This window comes from Pocillopora verrucosa, chromosome 4 (genome assembly GCF_036669915.1).
Source record: "Pocillopora verrucosa isolate sample1 chromosome 4, ASM3666991v2, whole genome shotgun sequence".
Lineage (NCBI taxonomy): Eukaryota > Metazoa > Cnidaria > Anthozoa > Scleractinia > Pocilloporidae > Pocillopora > Pocillopora verrucosa.
In genome coordinates this window covers 8650471-8674844 of record NC_089315.1, presented here as the reverse complement: position 1 = coordinate 8674844, position 24374 = coordinate 8650471, and the positions used below count along the sequence as shown (strand labels likewise).

Below are 24374 nucleotides of genomic sequence, written 5' to 3'. Positions count from 1 at the left end.
GTATGGAACATGTATATCCATGAAAGATTTAAGAAAAATTTCAGGATTTCGAAGGATTCTTTTAATTTCATTCTGAGTCGAATCTGAAATGACTTGGAACGCCAGACAATAAAAAAATGAAGACCCAATATCCCCTGAATGGCAGACGTCCCCTCTTTCCAGACGATAGTCTGGACTATCATTACACTAGAGCGAAAATACTGACTGGGTATTTCAGCTGTACGCGAGATTGTGACTCAGGTTTGTGAACTAATCGTTGATTGCATTTGACAAAAATGTGTTATAAAGCACATGCCACCTATCGAGCAGGACTTAAAGATTAGATGAAGGAAATGAATGACAGGTGGCAGTTTCCTTTCTGTAGGATTGCAATTGATGGTTGCCACATTCTGATTAAATGCCCACCAGGAGGAGCCGCCTCGTGTAAAGAATACCATAATTTTAAAAACTGTTATTCAGTGGTGTTGATGGCCATGGTAGATTTAAGATATAGGTTTTTTTGGGGCAGCTGCGGCTTTCCGGCTAACTCTCATGATGCCATCATCTTCAGGCTACGATATCTGGGAAAAGTTAAAAGAACAGAATTTTCTCCCAGATATTGGACTTAAGATAGCTGATGTGATTGTGCGTCCACTTATCTCGGGGATTCCGCTTTTCCGTTCCAGCCGTAGCTCCTAAAACCCCACAGAAATGCAGTATTAACAGAGAAACACAGATACTTCAATTACTGGTTAAGTCGAACTAGGATGGTCACAGAAGGCACCTATGGACAACTGAAAGGACGGTGGAGTGTTCTTTTAAGGATGAATGAGGGTGGACCGACTCGAGTGAAGACAACAACTCTTGCGAGTGTAGTTTTGCATGATGTTTGCATTGAAAAAGGCGACACACCTCCAGCAGCTAGATTTAACAAGAGATCTGTTGTATCCAAGCGCGGAATAACATCACTACACTGTGGATTTAAAGCGGCTGACCAAAACTTTAATATTCACGACCAAATCTTAAAGCTACAATTGACAAACATGTATGCAACTTGGCTATTTAAAGTACCGCTTTGGGACATGTAGTACGTAACATGCCTTACGTAATATATGCACCTAATCATGTTCCTTATTGGCCTATTGTATTATCCTGGTTCATTAACACTAAAACAAGATCTACTTGATCATCAACTTTATCATGTTAATTTGAAACTTTCCTTGTAATTGCATTCATTGTTCTGTTTCTATTGTTTATTTGTCCAATTAGCATTTTGTTATACATTTAAATTCAACTTTGCACTTTGTATAGATCAGAACTGAAGATACATGACTGTAAATATATGAAAATCGTGTGTGTGCACTGCTTTGAAGAAACAAATATAGAAGCGATCCTCGCAATTATGAATACTGGTGAACTAGTTGTGAAAATAAGGCCTGAAAAAAGTTCTGGGCCGTACGGGATTTGAACGTAAGGTATTGCAGAGTTCTCAACAAAGATCAATAAACCTTGGCAGCCGTGACACTGTTTTCTGGTCTTTTCCGTCCTTTGCTGATCTTTGCTTGACCTTTGATGTCTTTGATCTTCGTAGTAGGTCCAAACAATGGTAACACAATAGGCATAAGTTGATATAGTTAACAATTGCACATGGACCATGACCTTTAGTGTTATTATTGTATACCGCCTGGTCGTGGTAGCGCTTCAGATCGTATCCAGAAAGACCAGAAAGTGTTCGAATCCATCGAATGAAAGATCTGAAAGAATGTCGACCCAAACGGCTGAAACGGTAAAAGACGTTAGAGTTTTGGTGTCATTTTATGCCGCCCGAGAAGATGGTAATGTAAGCAATGAGCTAGTACACTAGGGAAAATGTTGTGTACTAGTTAGTGATACTTACGTAACAACCCCTCCGTCTGCAGGCAAACCTGGGATACCCAAACTAAGCCTGAAATCTCGCTAATTCCCTTTACATTGTTTAAAATATTTGTTGAATAAAAGGTGGACTGCATTTGCGATGCAGATGAGTTCTGTCCCAAGCCTAAACAATACATAATGTTTACAAACCATAAAGCAGCACCCTGTTCTTTTGACTGAACACCACGCGAGTAAGTTCTCGAGGGAGTCTGCTTGAAAGAATCTAACCACCCCAGTTTTGCACGAGGTACGTATACAAGAAAGGTTTCATCTCAAGATCAGCTTCGAAAAGCAGGTACTCCAGTTGGGTTGTACATCAGAGTTGTACATCCGGTCTTACTTTAAAAACATTACGTAATCAACCTGTCCTAGCCGAAAACCCAGACAAATCATTTTTGAAAACATTACGTAATCAACTTATCCTGGCCGAAACCCCCTCAAATAATTTCAAACCTTTTTATGACTTTTTTTGCCTTCAGTTGTAATGTTTTATGAGTGAACAGGAGATGAACGTCTCGAACTGAAGCCGGAAAATTATGGCTTTGAAATGCTTCATATGAGCTTTGGGAATGGACAAGAGAGGGGGCTGGACAGCAATACCATGATCGGCGCAAAAAATGTTCCTCACGTTGCAAAATAAAGCCTATTATTTCAACTTGTACAGAAGTCGGAAAACATCGCTGCGAGAATTATTTCATGATTTAATGTCCCTCAAACATGTCAAGAGCATAACATATAAGAGTAAAGTATGATACCAATTTAAGGTAGTGCGCCAGGCTCCTGGAAACACATGTGACAAAATTATTTAGTGAAATAAAAAGAAAGTCAGTCCCGGTCTGTTGCATGTTGGTAAATGCTGAATCGCAAATAGCTATAAAAGTATTTTGATATGCAATCCCTTCGAATCTCCAATTATAGAATGCTTTCCATGCTTCGGAAGTTGTGAATATTCCTCGATGTAACGCGTATGCCACGAAAGTTTGTGTAAATTTGTATGCATTAATGCCTCGTTCTAAAGCATGTGTAAAGTGGCTGTGGATAAATTTTATGTAGCCAATTTTGGAGAAGGATTCCTCTACTAAACTTAGTCGTAGATTAGGAGATTCGTCCGATCGGTGCCAGCGTTGTCGGTTTGTTCGGAGGCTTCTCCTGTAAGTCGACTGAATCGCAGATTAGATCGTAAACTCGGATAAAATCTTTGGTTCTTAATCTGAAAATATTACCCTCAGGATAGGAAGCACCTGTAAAACATTTTAGAAGATGTAGCTGTAAAAGTTAATCAGAGTCACACACCCTCATTCCCAGGATCTCTCATCTTCCTACCACAGAGCTGAAACGAGAGTAAGAATTCTCCTTTTGGGCCATTTTCTTTAATGTCACGTAATGCTTCCTGTTAAGTCAAGTGTTGCGTGACATATCAAAGGACGGCCTTAATTCTTTGCATGAGAACAAAGTGAGAAAATTTCTCAGTTTTTACTGAACTTCTCCGTACTCTTTTCAGTTAAGCCTGTCACCTTGCTTGACGCTTGTTTAATGTCAATGATCTCTGTTGATATTACAATGGAAAATAAGGCAGTGTCCCAATCAATCGAGAATGGCGATGAAACCCAAACGTTCAAAGAGGGAAAACTTCGTCAGCCGGATACAAAGTGGGCTTGGGTTGTGTGTGCAGTCGGAGCAGCTTCCAATATCATAGTTTTAGGATGCGCCTATTGTTTTGGAGTAATATTTCCTTTTCTTCTTGATGACTTTAAAGAAGGAAAATCTGATACTGGTGAGTAGGAATGTATGAATTTTTTTATTGTTAACCATCGAAAAAGCAGTAAATCAACAAACGGTGTAAAGGTCTTTCAGATCTCCCTGTTTCCGCCGCTTGTCACGCGCAGATTTAGATCTTGAAGAATCTTTAAACTGGTAACATGCACAAATATAGTCACTTTATAGTAATCTAATTTTAAGTGATTTTCTTCTAAGCTGACAACTTTTTTCCAAGCGACGAAACTTCAAGATTCAAGTTCAGTAACGCAAAGTATTAAGTCAGATTGATGTAGAATGTGGTAGTATACGAATATTTTCAAAGATATCTCTTTCGTCCTTCAGCATGGATGGGTTCTTTTGCCATGGCATCCTCTGGTCTCTTTGGTCCTATCGCTGGAAGACTGACAGACCGTTTTGGCGCACGTGCAGTGGTTGTATGTGGATCACTGATGAGCGCAACCGGACTCTTATTGACGTCGCTAGTCCCCAATCTTTATCTTATGCTTCTCACCTACGGAGGAATATTTGGATTTGGTTCAAGCCTTATTTACATCTCAATCTTCGAGATTGTCCCACGATGTTTCATCAAACATCGTTCGCTTGCCACAGGCTTAATAACAATGAGTACGGGGGCTTCATTAGTTGTTATGAGCCCCGTATGTCAGGCACTCATAGATGCATATGGTTGGAGGGGCGCTTTCAGAGGCATGAGCGGTTGCACTTTGGTAATTTTCGTCATGGGTTGGACGCTGGACCCCAATGTGGCCTGTGAAGAAGCCGGAGAAAGTGTTGAAGAAACTAAATCATCCAAAACGAAGGAAACAAGTAAAATTCTGGATCTGTCTATGTGGAGAAATATTACATTTGTAGTACTTGCCATTTCAAGCTTTTTCGTCTTTATTGGCCATACTATCCCCATCGTCCATTTAGTAAGTAACTTAGTGCTGATTTTTTATGTTATACATACGGGAGCTTAATACTAAAATTCCCAATAATGGCTTCAGATATATTTAGCTTTCAAGGGACACCTGTCCCAACTATAGGCAAGATCAGTGAGGATATTTTCAGTCGGGACCAAATAGGCATCTGTAGAGCACAAGTGTCCCCTTTAATTGAGGCGTCTCGTCACTGGAGTAGAACAGGAATAAAAAAAATAAAATAAATTAACCGAAAAAAAAAGTAAACAACCCAAAAAAGGAAACAAAGACTAAGGAAAGAAAAATAGAAGCAATTCATTGATTAAGTTATACTTTCAGGGATGAAAAATCTTGGAAAGAAAGACTGGGAGAAATATTAACCTCAAGGTTGTAGATAATTTTACACATATGGTTACTAAACTGTGTCGTATTTTCTAGGCTCGGTACTCTGAGGAACTCGGTGTCGACACTGATTTAGTGGCTTGGCTTTATTCCTGCATTGGAATCACATCTCTACTTACAAGAATACTGGGCTCTAAGCTGTGTGACGTCATCGGTTCGCAAAGTGTGGTACTTGCATTCGGTATGTGCGGCGCAATAGTGACTTCTGTTTTGCTGCCCTTGGCAATCAACTGGACGTGGCTTCTCTTTTTTTCTATTTCATATGGCCTCGTTGATGGTTTGATAACTATTGGAGTAAATCTTTCTTGTTTGCAAGTTCTCACACAGAAACAAAGAGCGCAGGGGTTTGGCTTTTACCAATTGTGCCTTACTTCGGCAATTTTGTTTGGTGCACCCATCGGAGGTTTGTGGAAAATATTCTTACAAAAACGAAAATGGATAAGAAAAGAGTAAAAAAATAATAATTAAGATAGAAGGAAAGATAGAGTAAATGAAAGAATGTCCACGCAGAATAGTGATTGAATTATTAGGAACGAAGGAAAATGTAAAAGAATTTGTCGTTTTTATGAAATCTGATCGTGGAAAAAACAAAGTCCTTCGTAAATTAATGTTTTGCCTTCTTTTTTTTCGATGAGAAAACTGGACGACGGTACTGAAATCTTCGTGGGCAAGGGTTACATGGACTAGAATGGGAAAACAGCTCCTCACCCATGTCTACTTCGCTAGCGTTACTGACAAACTCGTCTTTTCACTTATAGAATAGAGGCTTCGTCAACAGGTATGATTACAGGTTAATTAGAATTTTATCTTCTCCCCGTAACCACTTCTCACTCGTTTCAGAACAGTATAGGGACAGAAAAAGCTTTGCTGTAGTCGCGGAAAAATAGATGGGCTAAGTAAAGCTAATACTCATTGCCTCAGCCTTGACTTAACACTGCACTATTGGTTTCTTCTATATCATATTTTCAGGTTTGGTGGCTGACAAGACCAGGTCATATCCCATAGCTTTCTTGTTTGCAAGTGGAATAGAGGCTGTTGGAGTATTCATTTTACTAATATTCATTTGCGCGAGGAGGGTCAAATTCTCGCGAAGCAAAATCCTAATTGGTTAAGGAGATTCTTGACCAGTTGTCCTGCTGGTAACAGAAAAGGAAACTGTTTTGTAAATATATCAGTGTGTACAACTGTTTTGATAACATAAAAGCGAAAAATGTATGTACACATAAGAACGCATTTCTAGCCTGCATGTTTAGAGAGTCAGTGAAACATTCACGGCTTATTATTTTTTAAGCTTTAAACCAGTTTATTCTTAGCGTTAGAAAAATATCTCCAACCTTTTTATGCAACTTACCCTCTATCTCAGCGAGTTTTATGGGTCTCATGGAAATCTATTTTCCAGGATCTGTAGTCAGTGAAGTTAGCTCATCTACAACTGTAAGGGCACTTTAACTTCAGGTGCACGATAGTGAGTCGTATTCGTGTGTGGAAGAATCCTTGGGTCGGCGCTCTCTTGGGTGCGTGTGACTACTGTTGTCACAAGGCTTCTGTTAGGCAGGCACCCGTCGGCAGGGGTTTGGCAGGTGGTTTTGAATGAAAGAAAATGAAATAAAATAAAATTTTGCGTAAAATGCAGGAGATTAAATGAATATGGCTTTTGACCCGACAAGGGGATATCATGACAACCCTCTTAGTCTACACACCTATGGGGACACAAAGGCTGAAATTAATCTAATCTCGCCAATTCCTATTCTATTGGTTAAAATCTCTCCCTTGGGTAAAAGTCGGACTGATGCAGGTGGTTCTGTCCTAAGTCGAGACAATAGGGACCTTAAGATCCGAGGATGGTGGATGTCAACGACGGCGGGCGAAAGTTTGAATGCGTGTTTACCTACTACCGGTAGCCGTTCCCCGTAAATTCCCGCCGTAGCTGCAGTGTTGTCTGCGACGTCAAAACAACTAGTTTGCCGTTACGTACAAAACGTGAGTTGATTACAGTGTTTTTATAAACTATTTTTTACAATTTTCGAATATTCTGCGAATATTCGAATATTATGGAGTCAATAATATTTTTAATTCGTTTGCCTACTCTTCTGGGACCTGATTTTCGAGAAAAAACATGTTTTTTTTCTTCTCCACTAAACAGGTCATGGCTGCAGCCGACACGAGTGCCAAGAAGATTGCTCAGTAAGTTTTCTTATTCTCTTTTTTTCACGTTTTTAACAATGAATGTCGTGAAACTCAACACGAATTACGCTAGGTAAATGATAATGATAATAACAAACAACGTGCAACACAAACAAAAAGAAAATAAGCGTTAACATTTTATTTTTATGTTTAGAACCAACACGGAGTGGACTGAACAACATAACAATATTATTTGTCAGAAGATTCTCGTTCTTGAACCATTCAAGGCAAAGAAAGGAAGCATTGTAAGGGGCCAAATTTGGGATAAAATAGCGAACAATCTGAACAGCCTTCAACATCCTCAGTTCAGAGTGACGAAGCGATCTGTCAGACAACGATATACGCTTTTGAGCGACAAATTTAGAGCAAAGATGCGAGATGAAGAAAAGGCAAGTGGAATAGATACCGATTTGAGTGACGTTGAAAAAGCACTTGAGGAGATAGTAGAAAAAGAAACTGTGGTTGAAGAAACAGCGCAAAATGACGAAAAGAAAGTCGATAATGCCAAAGCAGCGGAAATGAGATACCGAGTTCTAGAGAACCTTGGCGGGACACAGAAAAGACAAAGGAAAGATGAGGTAGAGAATGAAACAGCATCAAGAGCAAAACGTCGAAGAAGTGGTAGTGACACGGTGGCATATTTGCGTGAAAAGAACGACCTCATGCAGAAATGGAAAATGGAAGAAATGCAGCTACAGAAGCAGCGGCCAGAGGCTGAAAGTAAGAAGGAGGAGCAGTCCAAAAAGCAACATCAGGATTTGATGCTGGTCACTCTTACGAAAACGAAACTCGGATAAACACGCACTGTCATCCATATCATTAAGGTCAAATTTCCCATAATTTTCATTAGGAAAATCGGGGTTTTTGGATGTGTTAACGTCATAAAGAATAAGGAACTCGTCCTCTGACGAGTAGCTATAGAACAACTTCATTTTGCATTTTTTACAACTGAAGAAAAATAAGCTATACCTTTCACAATGCCTAACCCTGTCAGGATTTTAATTATTACGAAAATCTTTGAGGCTGTTTATTTCGTTTAGGCGTTTATCATTAACGGTAAGAATTTCTGCTGTCGCCATCATCAAAACTTTGCAGAAGAATGCTACGAATCTCTCTAAAGGAAGCCATGACTGAAGTACTTTGTGATAAAAATCGAAAATATGTAAACAATGCCGCCCGGGCCTTCGACTCACTTGGTCTCTTAAGGATTTTTCGCGCCTTGCGACGACAACCTCTTCCCAGTCCCCCTCGGTCATGACAGCCGACGTAGACATCCGCCGTCCTCGGATCTTAAGGTCCTTAATAGGCAATGCTTAAAAACCGTAACCGTAAAAGATTCACTTCTGCAATACTGGAATTCAGCTTGCACGTAATCGAGGAAACACCGCTGCGAGAATTATTTCCTACTTTTCCTGTCCTTTAAAGGAACGAAGTACCTTAATCAAGGGGGATACCAATTATTTACGGTTTTACGGCTCTTACATAACGAGATGATTGAGGGACTGGTCATTATCATCGTTGGGGGGAGGGGGGAGGTTGGGGGATTTTTGTCTCGTCCGATCCCCCTCCCTGTTCCCTATGAAACCATACGACTCCACCCAAAATCCTCTAAACACCCCCCCTCTCCCAGGCTGGTGTTGAAGAAGACTAAAATGCAAGGATCGAACGACAGCCACTGCGATCTTTTGCGCCCGCCCTCACATGTCTAATTATCTGTCTTATTCGCTCACCAAGAGGCTGGTAAAGGCTGGATATGGGTACATGCTAAATCGGAAATAGCTACAGTCGCACTTGTACTAAGCGGTCAATCTCGGGGAGTGGCGGAGTGACCACTTAATACAGGTTCCACAGATAAAGGACCTTAAAAACGCCATTTATGCCATAACTGACCACGTAAAGTACTAACACTTGCTCAAAAACACTACTAACATTGATTTCGCGAGACAAATCTGGATAACTTTTACTTGAAAGGTTATTCTTAGTTTTATTTCAGTGGTCCCGCTTTCTGCGCGTGGGTTTCGCAGAATTTCCCACTAAGTTACTGAGAACTCCGCATACGCTGGTTCAGTGATAGTGACTTCATTATCGACAATGCAGTATTATATGTTCCGTTCTACGATCTATCTATTATATACCAATCTGACTTGAGGTTACAAAAATTGCTACATTTATCAGCTAAGGAAATCCACACTCAGATACGCAATTCCGCGTAGGATTCAAGACTCACTCACGTTTCACAACGAGTCGAGGGCACTCGTTTCCATCAAATATGGGTTTATTTGACAATTATCATGCGGATCTTACGCGCTTAACGCCCTGGATATACCTAATTATATACATTACTGTTCGCATAGCCATTTGATTAAACCTTTCTTGCTTGCAAGTTCTCACACAGAGACAAAGGGCTCAGGGTTTTGGCTCTTTCCAAAGGTGAACCTATTCTATATTTTTGTTTGGTGCATCCATCGGAGATAAGTGTAAAACGTTCGTATAAAAAGGGAAAATTAGAACAGAAAAGAGAGAAATATTAAGAAAATAAAAAGGAAAGAAAGAGACGACAAATGAATGAACGTGAAAAAAATATTGCTAAATGAAGTAAGGAACGTGGCAAAAATATGAATTTTTTCTTCTTCATATCATATCTCCAGTTTTGGCGGCTGACAAAACAAACTCATATCCTTCAGCTTTCTCATATGCAGGTGGAATCGAAGTTGTTGAAGTCTTTATATTACTGACATCCATTTGCGTGAGGAGAATCGAATTCTCGGAGAGAAGAATCCTGACTGGCCAAAAGGATTCTTCTTTAACTGTCTTGCTGGTAACAGAAAGGGAAACTGTTTTGTAATTATATCTGCATAAACTATTTTGATAACGTTATAGGCAAAAAATCTAATGTAGATGGGAACGCATTTTCAAATTCGATTTTACTTATTTTCATTTGCGTGAGCAGTTTCGCAAATCCTGTGCGGGTCGATGGAAAACCCCAGGGGCCTGGCGGTATTATGCCGCCCCTCAAATACATTTTCCGGAGGAACATAGTCCCATACCCCCCATAGAGGTTTCTTAATCCTCTTCCCTAACCCCAGGCAACGAGTTCTTTTTTTTTTAACCGTCCCTTTCGTGAATTTGATATCGACAGAACAATTTCAGTATCAAACTGTCACAATTTGGTATAGGCAATAACATGATTTCGAGTGCAATTTGGTCTCAAGAAGCGCGAATAAATCTTATAAAGGCAACAAAATTGCTCGAGCCCGTACGGAAAGTGCAATATGTAGTCTTTGAAAAATTTACAAGTTAATAATGTACATGAAAAAACATCACAGAAGTCAAGACAGGCGAAATTTTGAAAGCGTGCGCGCGCTATTTGTAATTTGCGCTCATGTTCAAACCTTGCACTCGTGTTTTATGAGAATGCACTCGTTTTCAGCCAATCAGAAGCGCGTAAATTTTTCAAGTACATTATTGCGGCTTAAATGATAAACGACCTAAAGGCGCACTTCGCCCCTTGGGAGATTTTCTAGAACTTGCAACCTTAATGAACAAGACTGGAAAACTTGATTGTATAACTCTGAGGAGATAAGCCAAGCCATTGATAAAATTTATTAGAATTCCTTTAACTAAGGCGTGTTTAAGTTAAAGGGTGTGAACAATACTGGGGTGTACATTTTGCGATTGGAAAACTTTATGCATCATTAAAACACTCTATAAATCTCGATAAATACAAGTCGTCTTTGTAAGCTTCACTTGCTGATTTTTTTCATTAAGCTTAGCTATACAGTAACAAATAATTCACACAAAAATTCAGAAAACGTTTATATCAGTGAGTGACTGCACTAAATATCTCGAACAAGAAGTTTGAGGACGGCCGAGTCTGGGTTCGAATAAGCCTTTCTTAAGGTGAGTACTGCCACGCCGCTAGTCATTCCTCGTATCGGCGTGTCGTCCACTTGGAGAAGAACTTGACCCGGTTTTAACCCTCCAGATTTCCATGCTGCGAAATTACCTTCCTAAAAACAAAAAAAAAATTTAATTTTCAATTGAAATTCGGATAAAAAAGTGACAACGAAGAGCCCATACAGTAATCATGAAGTTCCAAAACATTTTCAAGAAAGTGTAAATATTGTGCCCAGTAATGCCAAAACAAGGTAAATCGTATGTCTTAGTATTGTAAATGCCTTGCCAATTTGCAGGGCAAATGCAAAATATTTGTTAGATAAGGATACCCGACAAACGCATTGTGCGTAATTATCAGGAAGAGAGCAAGGAGCACACTCTCATCAGCGTTGCGGCACAATCGGCGAAGTCCGCGAGATCGACTTTGACCCGCATGGCCAATGAAAGCATGCGTGCTGGCCAGATGGCCTTAGTAACAGCACTATTCATGAAATTAACCAATGATCGATAGAAGTGACCAGAAGGAGAGAGAGAGGTGGAAGCTTTAATTAAGCAAATGAATTGTGGCGTTCCAGGGCAGTTTCATGAGTTTACGGGACTTCAATTGATAACTCTTTCTATTATTGTCACGCAACAGTTTCTATCACGTAGTGCGTTACATATCAGTACAAATAAACCAAGCCAATTTTGAAAACTCGTTTCTATTGAACAACATCTCGACAGCCTTGCTAATTGGTACGCTGTCAATGCATTGTGAGAATGAGCTACTAACAAGAATTGTTGGTTGACCAGATTGAAAACATTAAGATGACGTAGTTAAATTTCCAGCAAAGAGCGGTTTCCACATTTTCCTGATGGGCTGCAACGAAAGCATGCAATGAATTAACTCTACCAAAAATTTGAACCCTCGTTGAGTCGAAATGGGAATGTGGACATCTGACATCAAGTTTGTGAATGAATCATGTGTTACAAAAAAAAACATTTGATTTTCACGCATGCAGCACAAATGCTTCTAGTATATGAAGAAGAAATCCTCTCGCTGAAACTTGTCTACTTGGTGTGCTTGCTCGACGATGGTACGCGACAATTTTCGACATAATGTAGAAGGAAACCTCGAAAAGTGTTTGATTTACTTTGCTTGGCCACTGGGTAAGAATATCACATCCATTACCTAACCATTCAAAAGCGAAACGTCACTCCATCGCGAACTTTCACCCGCTTTTTCTTGCGGTTTATTTACTCTGAGTTGCCCGTGGTCTCTTGTGACATTTACCTTAATTGCTATTACTATGCTCTTTGCTTCTGCGACATTCAATTGATGTAAAAACCATTCATTTTGTCAAACAGAATAGATTTACAGCGTTTAATTTACCCTACGATTTCTTCCCACAATTAAATTAATCATCAAAGTTAAAAAAAACTACATTGAACTTAAGCATTAGCACATTCAAGAGTTAGCTCAGCCGTGAAGGTCTACAACTCCCATGCTCATCGACAATTCATTCTCGTTCTTAAAAGCTGAAGTCTCACCTTGACTGACTTGATCTTCACGTCACCTTCCGCATCGCACCCGCCTTCCAAGGACAGACCCAAGCTCCCTACTGATTTATCAACTTCCACGACAAACTCAGGCTCTCGAACTCCATTCAACTTTGGGGACATGCTCACTTCTGATGAAATAGTCTCGTTTTGGCTTGTAATGCCCTAATAATGACAAGAGAACATGATATGAGTAAGCAGTTTACAAGGGCAGGCTACTATCAACTCCCAATAACTGGCACTTTAGTCAATTGTCAGGAGCTTTTCCGCCCACTTTTCTATTAAAAATTTTTTTTAAAAAACCGAGTTAGTTTGTTAGTTGTACCTTAGTTTTGGTGTGTTGGCGAAGCTCGTAGAGTTCTTGACTTGCTCTATGTTTTGCTTGTATAACCTTCTGCTGCTCCTTAGGGAGGTTCTTAGAGCAAAAATCAAGCATTAAGTCCATTCGTCATTGGTTTTGAAAGCCAGTTTTCTTTATTTTACGAATCTGGTTTGTCCTTAATTGTCATTTCCTCTTCTGTCCATTAAAAACATCAATTAAATTTTTATACACCCAAATATAATTTGAGATACTTGTTTTCAGGGCTTAGTTTTGTCAAAAAAAAAAAAAGCTCAAACTGGGCTTGCAAATGCAATCGATAGACCACCAGGTGTTCATTACTCCGTCGACTACCATTAAACGATCCATAACATTGTTTACCAAATCAATTTAAAGAAAAAAAAAAGATAAACAAATTCCATAAAAAATTCTAGCTGGTCTCAAGTTTTATTTAGCCCCCGAAAGCTGAGTTTACTCTCCCAATCGTATGTTTCTTACCATCAAGTTGCTATCACTGCAACTTCGTTCCTTACTGTTCTTCGGTTTCTCCAGAATGGACAACTTTTGGTTATCTCCAGACTCGCCAGGATGTCGCACTCCGTCCCAGCTCTTCCTGTTCGTGGAAACAGAACATTGACGACTTTCTCTCGGTGAAGACGTCTCAATGCCGGCATCAGAAAGCTGATTGTGCACATTGGTTTGAACCAGCGTGTTGTTACCAAAAGTCGTCTGTCCAGAGCCTGTCAGGCGATCGGTATAGTGTCCGTTAGCCGGTGTATCTCTGTTTGGTTCATCGTTCGGTGCACCCTCATCGTCTGGGGGTGTACCCCAGGATGCCAACCTCTTCCTTCCAGGGAGTTTCGCCACTTCTGGTCTCAGGTCATCATCAGGTACTTCAGCGGCAACACTTTGTGTTTTATCCGCTTTGTCGCTGTCTTGGGTTTTAGCGTCACTAATATGATTCTGCAACGTCGATTCTGAAATGGTCGCTTCAATTGTGGACGACGTACACAATGGCGAACACTCAAATGTCTTGAACTCTGTGTTCGTGCCGTTGCCTTGGAACGAACTTGGAAAAATAAAAGGATTTGAAGGTGTCTGAGGTTTCCCAGCGGGTTGCAAATCCGCGTTTATGTAATCATGACTGCTGGGGTGATCCTGTGGCTTCGATGTTCTTTTCCCAGGGAAGTCATCCGGATGAAGATTGATATCTTCATAGGGAGGGGAATCTTTAGCTTCTTTCACTTTTCTAGTGTTGTCACCCACTTTCTCACTGGATGTTGCTTCTCCTCTTGTTCTCGTTGGAATTTCTTGTTCTCTCTCATTCGTAGGCGAAGAGGTCACCATTGGTGAGGAGAAATTAATGTCAGGAGAAGGAAATGAAGTACTCTAAGAAAGAGGAAGATTAGGAGATAGTATAAGCTTTCTTTTCGCTATCGAAATAGTAAATACTAAAACGGCATTATACGATTGTGGCAAGTCTTTTAAAAGCATTGTTGATTCTCTACACAAGCAACCAAAGAACTGAAAGCTGAACTTTATGCGACATGGAAGTCGTTTTAAGGCTACTCCTAACTGAAGGGAGCAAACGCTTTAACCCCTTTGACAGCCAAGATCTGATTGTTAATTCTCCCCTCTTGCTACTACACATTACCCTCTTAATTAGTTATGTGAATTTTGTGTTAGAGCAAGATAACATCTTTTTGTTTAATTTGTGTGTCCTTATTAACTGTTTGTTGGATAATGAATGGATATTTTAGGGAGAAGTTACATGTTAAACACTTCTGAGAGTTGAAGGGTTAAACTATTTCATGGAAGAACACTTCGTAAAATTTACATGCAAGTAAAAAACTTCTGTCATTTCATCGTCCATTGACATCAATTTGTTATTACAATTTCAACATGGCGGACTATGACGTGGACGTAGCTCCTGCCTAACCTTTGAACGATGGCGACTCGACATGAACATTAAGAAGGATACCAAAAATGGTCATTACCTCAGAGAAAGGAATATCCAGTGACATCGGATTGATGTTCAGTAAAGATGGAAGTCCTTCCATCTCTCCATCGTCAAAAGTCTAAAAAGGAAAGCGTCGAAATGAGTGCATATGTCTATTAGAATTTTCCGTTCTTTTGGACTTGAAGACTATGAAGAATCTTGAATCTGTTATTGTCTTAATAATGGCAAAGTTATTATGTGCGTGCTGTCAAGACATCTGTTGATGTGTTAAACGAGGGGATTTGAACCAACCTCTTCCTGGTCTTCGTTGAATGTCAGTGTGGCCTCATAAACATCGTAAGTTGAGGATGTTTCGTCATAGGCAATCTGCCGAACAATAAAGAAGAAAATTAATGTCAGACCTATATACAAGTAACGCTAAACACCTTTCCATGCAACCAACCGGTTAGGTATTCGTCCATGCCGGGCATTATTTCAGGCGTTTGAAATTAACTTTCTACTCCAAGGATCTGTTCTTCGAAAAGACTAGTGCTTGGTGGTAAGAGCTTGGTCTTGAATAAAATTTAACTATGGCTTTAGTTTCTCTTGTATAAAATCGAGTGTTGCAGTGCTAACGTTTTGTGGAGTTGTGACGTAGTGTCAGGCAAAACTGAAGAAAATAAATAAATTTCTAGAGAACTGCCTGTTAACACCGTCGTTTACACCAGCCATTCCACAGCTTGTATGGAACATCTGCAGACGAAGTTAAATGTAAGCGCAGGACTAGTGACGAGTTGTTTTCCCGCCTATTTCTGCTCATTTCAAGTTGGGAACACCGCGTCAAAGGCGTGGAGGAAAAAAAAATGACCTACGTTTTAAGTTGTGTTGTCCAAAGAAAAATCTCGTTACGTTTCCTTAAATTATTGTGAAAGAAACATTTTCTCATCCGGGCAAGGTAAGGGAAATATGTTAAGTATAGGTTCACAAAGAAAGGATTGTGAAAATGCTCTAATTTTTGTTGATTTTCTGTTATGATACGTAACTTACAATTTGACTTTGCAAGAAGACCGATCCGTGCAAACAGTCCTTCGTCATGATCATGACGTCCAACCCATTTTGGGCGGGTAAGTAAAGCTTAAAGTTTGCAATTTCTTCGGTTTAATCATACGAAACCGGGAAGGAATGGCTTGCAATTTAAAACTAACTTAGTGGCAAGTTGAGAGAAAACCTTTTAAACTGACTGGCTTGATGTTGGGTAACACGTCAACAATCCCAGTATTGAGGAATTTACTCAATATATAGATAAATACATAAATACATAAATAAGAATGAAAAATATATGAATGAAAAATAAAACGGAAGCATGTGAAAAAATAAATAGCTTGACTGTCAGAGAAAAATAACTTTCTTGACTGTCTCACTTCAAATTGTGAAGCTTTATATTTGAGGTTACCCGACTGTAGTTTATTATTCATTAACTTTTGGCAAACGTATTGGTGTATTTCAATTCAGCCGACCAAATATTAATATTGTAAGGCACGGAAATCTCCGATGTAAAAAAAGTCTTCGCTATTTGCGAGCTTACTTTCACATTTGGAGGCAAAACTTCAGGCACTTGTGGAGGGGTGATGGGACGTGAGTTAGAACCGTTTACGGAACCCTAAAAACGAAAAAAAAAAAGCTTCCGTGTTACTAAGATACTAAAAAGACAATGCGTTACTAATCAGGGTTTTAAAATACCTTTTTCTCACTTGATTGAATAATATCGATGGCATTTCTAATGGCTATCATTTGGCAAAGCTAATTCATTTGAAATCCTCACGGGTTCAAGTGGCTCGATATCTCTAAGAGACTCGTATTTTCCAATTTAAACTGCATACGTATTTACATGCACCGCATATTTTCTTTCTATGGAAACTCAGGAAAAATGTAAATACATGAACAATTCCAATCTTACTTTGAACGAGCTGCGGCTTGACGATGATCCCTTTCCAGAGAAGCTTGACACACTGCTTGCATATGAGTGAATGGAGTGTCTGTCATCTGACATGTGGTTTCCAAAAAACTGGCGACTCTGTTAATTTCATCAAAATGAAAAGGTTGTTATCCCACAGCATAAGCAAATGAAGAACATAAAATAGATTAAATTATAGGGATATTTAAAATTCAGTTATAAAATTTATAACTAATATTGTGAAAATATGTGTTATTTACCTTCATCATTTCAATTTCTTTCTTGAGTAATAAGTCATCAAATCGATCAATATCTCTTGGTGCCACAGAGCCTCGTATTTCCCCCATCAATGACATCTACCGATTGAAAAACACTGATTTTCGGTAAAACTAAAACCAAAATACAATACATGATATCAAATATTACTTGCTCAACTTCAGTGTCCTAGATCACTACAAGGGCCACAAAAGAAGGAAAAATTTTACAAATAGCATGCATAAAAGGAAGAAAAACTACATGCCACAAATGTGGAGGGTTTCATAAACATTTTTCACTTTTATTGAAACATGGTCACTGCATATCCAAACACTTGAGTTATGCGAGTTTTCAAAACGATCTTCTACAATCTGTAATTAAAGACAGTGTCTGCATACATGACTGCACAGACAGCTGCCAAAGCCCAACCAAGCATTATTTCATATAGAGTGTTGCTAATCCTCCAAAATTAGTACTGATTCATCCTGGGTGTATAACCCCACCATTTCATTAGGTTTCCCTACAAGTTTGCTACTGGATAGGGTCACTGTGGGAGTAAAATAGGTTGCCAAAATCACAAGACACTGGTGCACATAAGGGCTTCAAACAAGACCATTAAATCCAATATGAAGCCACTACACCTCCTAACCAATTTAAAATTTAGATACTTTGAAAACAAACAATAATTTACATATACATTTCTAAGAAAACTCAAAAACCTGCCTTAGCTGGAGTGTCAAGCAGATCAAACATGGCAAGAACAAAAGCATTGATGTTGATGAAACCCTTGCAGTACTCCTCCAAGTAATAAGTCAAGGTTTCTAACTCATTATCACTAAGGATTTGCCTAGCTTGTTCTGTTATTAGGTTCTTCTGTAATGGAAGTCCCCCACTATAAAGGACTTGAGATCCTGCAATCCCATGATGAAACATCGAAGGCTAAAGAAGACCAAAATGAAATAAATTTTGCAAATTCATGTGTCACCTAATAAGACTACCAAAGAATTAACCATGAAAGTGACTCTACAAGTTTATGTGTCATTGAATAAGACTACAAAAGAATTATTAATTAAGGTGACGCTTCAAGAAGTGTAAAATATATTGTTTCTACAATTTCTTCATCCTACTGGCTAAGTGTATAACAGCCACATGTACAGTGCATATAATACATGACTTACACAATTTTGGTAATTTACATGTACCCAATGTATCTAAGTACTAAGTACTACTGTCATTTTCAGCTTAACAGAAGAGGCTTTTTGAAGATGCCATATGTGGTGTCTGTACAATTATGATCTTCATGTAAGTTTGGTTCATTACAGTAAATTACATACATTTTGTAACCCAACTATTGATGATAAGGTACAGTTCATTTCAATTCATTTATGAAATATTTCCATGTACATACTATACAAATCATCTCATAGTGTGTTTCCATTATATAGTCATGAAAAAAATTATACACCTCAGTGTCACTATCACCAGTCATTCTTCCATGTGCTGTATGTCGTCTTTTTATGAAATAAAAGCAAAAGAAGCATACTATTAGATCACAAATAGAGAATACATATTCTCATAACATTTTGCACCCAATCTTACAATTACATGTACTTGCATGACATTTGTAAATCAAGCTCTTAAGGCAGTGTGTATTCCAGCTCACCAAGTTACCATGATTATAATGATCACATTACTTTGTTTTAGCTGATGTCTCCTGTTCCACTAGGTGGGTGTCTCACAACCTCTTCTTCAAAATGCAGAACTTCTTAAGATTTTCATTATTGCATTTACATGTACATGAACCAGTAGTAATACTTAACTGGTTTAAAGACATTATGGGTCCTCAGACATACATGTAACCAACTAACAAAGAATGGGAATCTCCTGGGCAAGTTAATTTTGTTACAATAATACATGTGCATTAAGGTGGTAATGAAATCTCCTTAAAAACAAGTTTGCAATAAATACCCCCCTTAATAAAACAAAACTTAAACAAAACCCATTGAATCAAATGTAAAATGAGAAATGTGACAGGCTAAAGAAATTTTGTTAGATCATTTTCAGTCAGGTACTGGTAAATTCACCATTGACTAAACTTCAATTTAACTCACAAATAGCTAAAAGTGTTGACTCTGCCATAATTACTCTGAGAGAAAAATACAATCTGAGAATAAAGTTAGAGTAAACTACCTAGAAGATTGAGGTGGTTGGCCTTCAAGGGCAGAGCCGGAAGGTGCATGAACCTCAACCTCTGTAATGTGAGTGACCTCAGGAACACTGCATAATAATGGCAAATTAACATGTGCAAGGAGCGAAACAAAGAAGACATTTTGTGAGTTATATTTCACACCAAAGAGAAAGTCATAATGTCAGTGAAATAATTAGGAGAGATGGATGTTAATTTTTAGCAGGACATCAGATAGATGAATATGTCATGTAAATTATCACTGACCATACAAAACAGTCAAAATAACTGTCATGAAAGACTTAGGAAAGATAATGAAAAAAAGAACAGTGAAGCTTAAAGAGAATAGTGATTATTTATGGCAGTTTTATATCAGAGTTGAACAGTTTTATATTAATTTCCTTGTGTAGAGAGAATATTCAAATGATAGTTGTGATGCATGTTTAAATTGTGTATTCAAATTGAGTCTTCTCCTCCATAAATTTATGTTGCAGCTTTACTGCTTTAAGGGAAAATTATAGACAAACTGCTTCAAGAATTTATGATTGGCCTATACTCTATTACACATGCTGTAGATACAAACTATCTAAAAGAGACAAAAAAAGCATATAACAAGATATTTAAACAGGGAAAGTATTAAAAAAAGTTCTTCCCAATTCCTTAATATATTGAAATAAAGAAATCCTGATTAAAGAGCATTTCAAATTTATAATTTTTCACTTATTTCCCCAAGCATTTAAGTTGGTGTGAAAAAAAATTGAAACTAACTTTATATTTTGTTAGTGATGTGTTGCTTGCAAAACTATTTTGTCAACATTTTAAGAGTCTTAAGTAATTTACCATGTAATAACTACCTTGCGTAAAGGGCAAAATGTTTTTGGAGTGCTTGCATTTTGAAATTAATATCAACAACATTGAATAACTAACATCTCCTATTCATTTCCAGCCTCTTTCCAGCTGATAATATATATCATTATGTAATGGTTTTGCTTTGATTTATTGCTTTAATACATTTATCATGCAGGCATAACTAGCTACAAATAATGTAAAAGGAGCAAGAAAAAATCCAACAGTGAGCCAACATGTGTACATGATGTGTACATGATGTGTACATGACACATACCGTTGAATCTGGCCATTTTTAGTAGGTTGTGTTATCCATCTTGTTTTGTCATGAGTTACCCTGGTGAATGGTAACCTGCCAATGTCTTTCAAAGTTATTATCATGTTTCTGGTTGATTTTAGAACCTTCACCGCCTTTTTGTGAGTGATGTTTAGAAAACTCTGTCCATTTACATCAAGGATTTGATCTCCAGCCTTCCGAAGAAATTAAAAAGTCCTCCTTTAGATAACAATTGAATCTTGCCAATATGCAGAAACTGGTTCACAATTTCAAATTTTAAAAATTCTGAGATATTTCCCAACAGCCTAAAACCTAAAAAGGTTCTTCTTCAAGATACTGGTTCTGAATCATACACGTACAAATGAATGTATGCTTTGGTTCAACTTGTTTTTGCACAAGATTAATCTGATGCAGGTCTGAAAATTTTGAAACCATACTGAAGTAGGATCAAAACATATTTGTGCTCATAATTTTAAGTAAATGTAACTGAAAATCAAATTACTAAGGGTTATTTCAAAATAAGGAAAATACCTTGAATCAGAGCACAATTTCCTTGGAAAGAAAGCTTTTTCTTTCAGACAACATTTCATGCCTCTCAGTTATAAACAATTGAAACCTTAATGTTGCTTCAGATTTTATGCCAACAAAACAAATTCATATTGCCTGACCTTGAGTCCAGCTTGTTCAGCAATACAGTAAGGGTCTATGCCAGCTATAAAAATTCCTAATCCATACTCAGCACCCCCCCGAATCATTAACCCCAACTTTGTACCATCCTCCACAAATATGTTCACCTGCAAAAGAAAACATACACACAAACTGACCAGTTATAATATACTGATAATAACATTTACATGCACCTAATAAATGTATTGGTAACAAAGTTCATTGAGAGTCTAGGGGCATTCTTCTATTCAAACATATCATTGAGACCTGTACATTTATTAGCTGACACACACTAAAAAAAAAAGATCTTATATGTCAAAGCTTTGTGGATGTAATTGAGTTAATTTTGGGGTCCAAATTTTGAACTCCAACTCAGTACTTTTTATGCTCTTATCTATAAACAGTTATGGTTTAGAAATTTCACAATTATTCAGCCAAGTGGAGTAAATATCTATCACTCACAAGGACACCAAGGTTAAAATTTTTTTTAGTACATACCACCCAAAAACCAAAATTTTTTCTTTTCTGTTAACATATATGGAGGTGAATGGTACTGACTCACCATTTCTGAACTAGTCAATCAGCGCATGTGAAAAGCACTATTCACCATTGTGGTATATATAATACCAAATTAGATGTACATCAATTCAAACTGACAAGTATTATCACCAAGAGAAAGAAACAAAACTGACCTTCCGTTCATCATCATCTCCTAGAAGTCTTAAATCACTTTTATGGATGCCATCAGCTGTTAAGATACGCCCATTTGAGTCAACTCCAGGTGGAGGTGAGGTTCTGTGACCCCTTGTGTCCACCCATTTGCAAGTTGACTCAGCAACAAAACTATCAGGAATACGACCAACTGACTGGACTGTCAGATTAAGCTTCTTGCTATGTTGAATATTCTATAGAGAAATGAAAAAAACAAAACAAAACAAAACAGAATGTTTACAACATAATTATTTCTCACTACCAGTCTAAATGCACTTTTATTTTAGGTATATTTCTTATCTGTGGTTGGAAAAATACCTGCATATATTGTTTATGTTGACATATTTAGTAGCCACTTTTTCCAAAGGTTTTTTGACTAGTTAGAGAAAAAAGGTTAAATAATTCGTTTAACTTCTAGAGAGCGTTTTGATGTGCAGTCCCGAGTAGTCATCAACAAGTTGTACAGCTTTTTAGATATATGAAAATTCACAAACTCAAATGAAGCAACCCAATAACTTGTACTATGCGGAAACCATGACAATCAAATCAAAAAGGTTATACGTTTTAGATCGAGAAGGAACTTGAAATTTTTAGATTGTTTAGAAACTCCTGTAATTTATAGCACTTCTGAACATCAAAACAAACATTTCTCACTACAGACAGTACCATAGTAATTAACATCTCGTACGACTCTCATTAGGAGAACATGCATGAAGTTTTCCTCAAGTTTCGAATACATTGTAGGTCCGTAAACTATAGTTTAACTACTGATATACTTCAAAAGAAAAAGTCCTCAGTCGTAAAGATACTAACTACACTCGTTGGTGATGAATACAAAACCCACCCAAGGAGGTTAAGACACACTTCATCGAACACAAACAAAACATATCTTCGAATTCTTCTGCTTACCTCTTGAGAAATGATCACATTTCTATAACTTCCCATCGAGTTTCAGAAAGGAAACCTTAAATCCTTTTAACACCATGAATAAATGGCTTTTACATTGGTTTTTAGAGAGGCAATTCGTCACATCAAAGATTATTGAAATCACATTTTAACTTAAAGCTGGCCATTAACAATTTTTTGTTGTTACCTTGACAGCTTGCGCGTGTGTCAGTCCGTCAAATTTCGTGCCATTGACTTGAATAATATGATCTCCAGGTAACATGCCGGCGGCTTCGGCAACAGAATTTGTATCCACAGAGGAAACATACAAACCAACGCCATGTTCAGATCCTCCACGAATATAAAACCCAAATCCAGAGTTTGAAGGTCGCTTAATAGACAATCGCTTGATGGGATGTTTAGCATCCCGTGAAGAACTGAACTGTGTCATGTTTGACAGATCGATTCCCGAGTCCGATACGTGCCTATGAAGGTTATCTGGTAGACTCGATGAGGCAGGAATCCTGTGAAGATTTGCCGGCGATCGAGCGGGCGATTTGGAACGCTGGCGAGGCTTAGGATGCTCGTGACTGTGCCAAAGTATATTAAATTTCTCTTGGTCATTGTGTGGAACTACCTGCCGTAATAACGGATATACTTCTCTTTTCGTTGAAGTATCGAGGATCGACTTTAGAGTTGAAACAAGATTGTTTACATTTCTATCTCTCTGATATTGATTCAGTGATTGAATTAGTAAGGTTCGATCTTGGTCGTCGAGTATATTGGTTAATGTAGTATAAAGTTCGCGAACATACTGTGAAATTTTCCTTCGTCTCCTTTGCGGCGAATGTTGTGCCGAAATATCTCCCATATTCTTTGTATCTTCAAGGTAGATTCAAGCTATGCGACAGCAAATGCGATTTTCAAGGACTGTCCTTGGAACGGAGTGTCTCGCACACGCGCCATTGTCATCAGGGTTCGCTTGTTTTCTAAGCCCAAACAATTCTTCTAAATTAAGTTGAGCGGCTATATAGGTCACGTGATGCATTAAAAAACTGCTAATTCAGTGAAACGTGACTCCTATACCAGATCAGAACACGTTAGTATGGGATGGGGGGAGTGGGCAGTATCAACTTTTTCACTTTAAATAATTTCTGTTAATCTTCCTGCTTTCTGTCGATCACACCTGGAGTGTGCACCTTTAGGATGTACAAGAAGTTTACCTGGATGACCTGCAGAACAGGGCCCAGTTGTTCGAAGGCCGTTTAACGCTAATCCAATGTTAAATTTTAACCTGGGTTTCTTTATTCCTTTATTCAAAAGCCTTTTTGGGATAATTTCCTGTCTTATTTTTAGAGCATCAAATAATAATATTCTAGACAAAAAGAATTCGACTGAATTTTCTTTTAAAGCTATCAGATCTGAAATCAGATTTCACACTAACCCTGAGTTATCTTAACCCAGCTTTGAACAACCCGACCCAGGTGTTTTCAAGGAGTTGCTACAGGAGAACGTCGGGAATGTTTTTAAAACTCAGATTTAAGAGGACTTAATCTTTTAAAACTTAAATTTGACGCTTGAAGTAAGGAACACAATGACGAAGAGGACAAGAACGGCGTGTCTATTCGTTTTTGATAAGAGGAGGCGGCAAATATTTATGACAGTGCCGTTCCCAGGGTCTTCCCCATGTTTTTCTAAGTGGATTCGTTTCCAGGAATCCACTTCCGTCTTTCCAAGAACGCTATTT

The 24374-nt window shown here is 38.2% G+C and overlaps 3 protein-coding genes across 5 annotated transcripts; 2 read left to right on the top strand and 1 right to left on the bottom strand.

Annotated features, from left to right (window-relative positions):
- Nucleotides 1-1633: 1633 nt before the first annotated feature.
- Nucleotides 1634-9999, top strand: LOC131795613 (monocarboxylate transporter 13-like). The gene is made up of 5 exons (XM_066165275.1): nt 1634-1814; nt 3395-3667; nt 3994-4580; nt 5007-5373; nt 9803-9999. The coding sequence occupies exons 1-5, from the start codon at nt 1634-1636 to the stop codon at nt 9997-9999; spliced, it is 1605 nt and encodes a 534-aa protein (XP_066021372.1).
- Nucleotides 7117-7951, top strand: LOC131795612 (uncharacterized). The gene is made up of 2 exons (XM_066164765.1): nt 7117-7154; nt 7309-7951. The coding sequence occupies exons 1-2, from the start codon at nt 7117-7119 to the stop codon at nt 7949-7951; spliced, it is 681 nt and encodes a 226-aa protein (XP_066020862.1).
- A 735-nt stretch (nt 10000-10734) lies between the features above and the next one.
- Nucleotides 10735-23624, bottom strand: LOC131795670 (whirlin-like). 3 transcript variants are annotated; one of them, XM_059113265.2, is made up of 16 exons: nt 22836-23624; nt 21724-21936; nt 21034-21159; nt 20366-20559; nt 19248-19334; nt 18523-18568; nt 17781-17996; nt 17063-17158; nt 16806-16922; nt 16434-16508; nt 15161-15235; nt 14907-14987; nt 13408-14298; nt 12916-13005; nt 12582-12755; nt 10735-11164 (listed from the first exon to the last, which is right to left on the bottom strand). In XM_059113265.2, the coding sequence occupies exons 1-16, from the start codon at nt 23496-23498 to the stop codon at nt 10991-10993; spliced, it is 3318 nt and encodes a 1105-aa protein (XP_058969248.2). In that variant the 5' UTR covers nt 23499-23624; the 3' UTR covers nt 10735-10990. The 3 variants fall into 3 exon arrangements, with proteins under 3 accessions (XP_058969248.2, XP_066021567.1, XP_066021566.1); XM_066165470.1 differs by lacking the exon at nt 12916-13005; XM_066165469.1 differs by lacking the exon at nt 16434-16508.
- Nucleotides 23625-24374: the final 750 nt, after the last annotated feature.

Bases quoted from the DNA above. Each gene is read 5' to 3' on its own strand.
- LOC131795612 (XM_066164765.1), top strand. From the start codon at position 7,117: ATGGCTGCAGCCGACACGAGTGCCAAGAAGATTGCTCA. The intron at 7,155-7,308 runs GTAAGTTTTCTT...TTTTATGTTTAG, and splicing joins AGTGCCAAGAAGATTGCTCA to AACCAACACGGAGTGGACTG.
- LOC131795670 (XM_059113265.2), bottom strand. From the start codon at position 23,498: ATGGGAGATATTTCGGCACAACATTCGCCGCAAAGGAGACGAAGGAAA. The intron at 21,937-22,835 runs GTAACAACAAAA...ATTTCTCTATAG, and splicing joins CACACGCGCAAGCTGTCAAG to AATATTCAACATAGCAAGAA. The intron at 18,569-19,247 runs GTAGTTTACTCT...TTTCATAAAAAG, and splicing joins CAACCACCTCAATCTTCTAG to ACGACATACAGCACATGGAA.
- LOC131795613 (XM_066165275.1), top strand. From the start codon at position 1,634: ATGACCTTTAGTGTTATTATTGTATACCGCCTGGTCGTGGTAGCGCTT. The intron at 3,668-3,993 runs GTGAGTAGGAAT...TTCGTCCTTCAG, and splicing joins AGAAGGAAAATCTGATACTG to CATGGATGGGTTCTTTTGCC. The intron at 4,581-5,006 runs GTAAGTAACTTA...CGTATTTTCTAG, and splicing joins CTATCCCCATCGTCCATTTA to GCTCGGTACTCTGAGGAACT.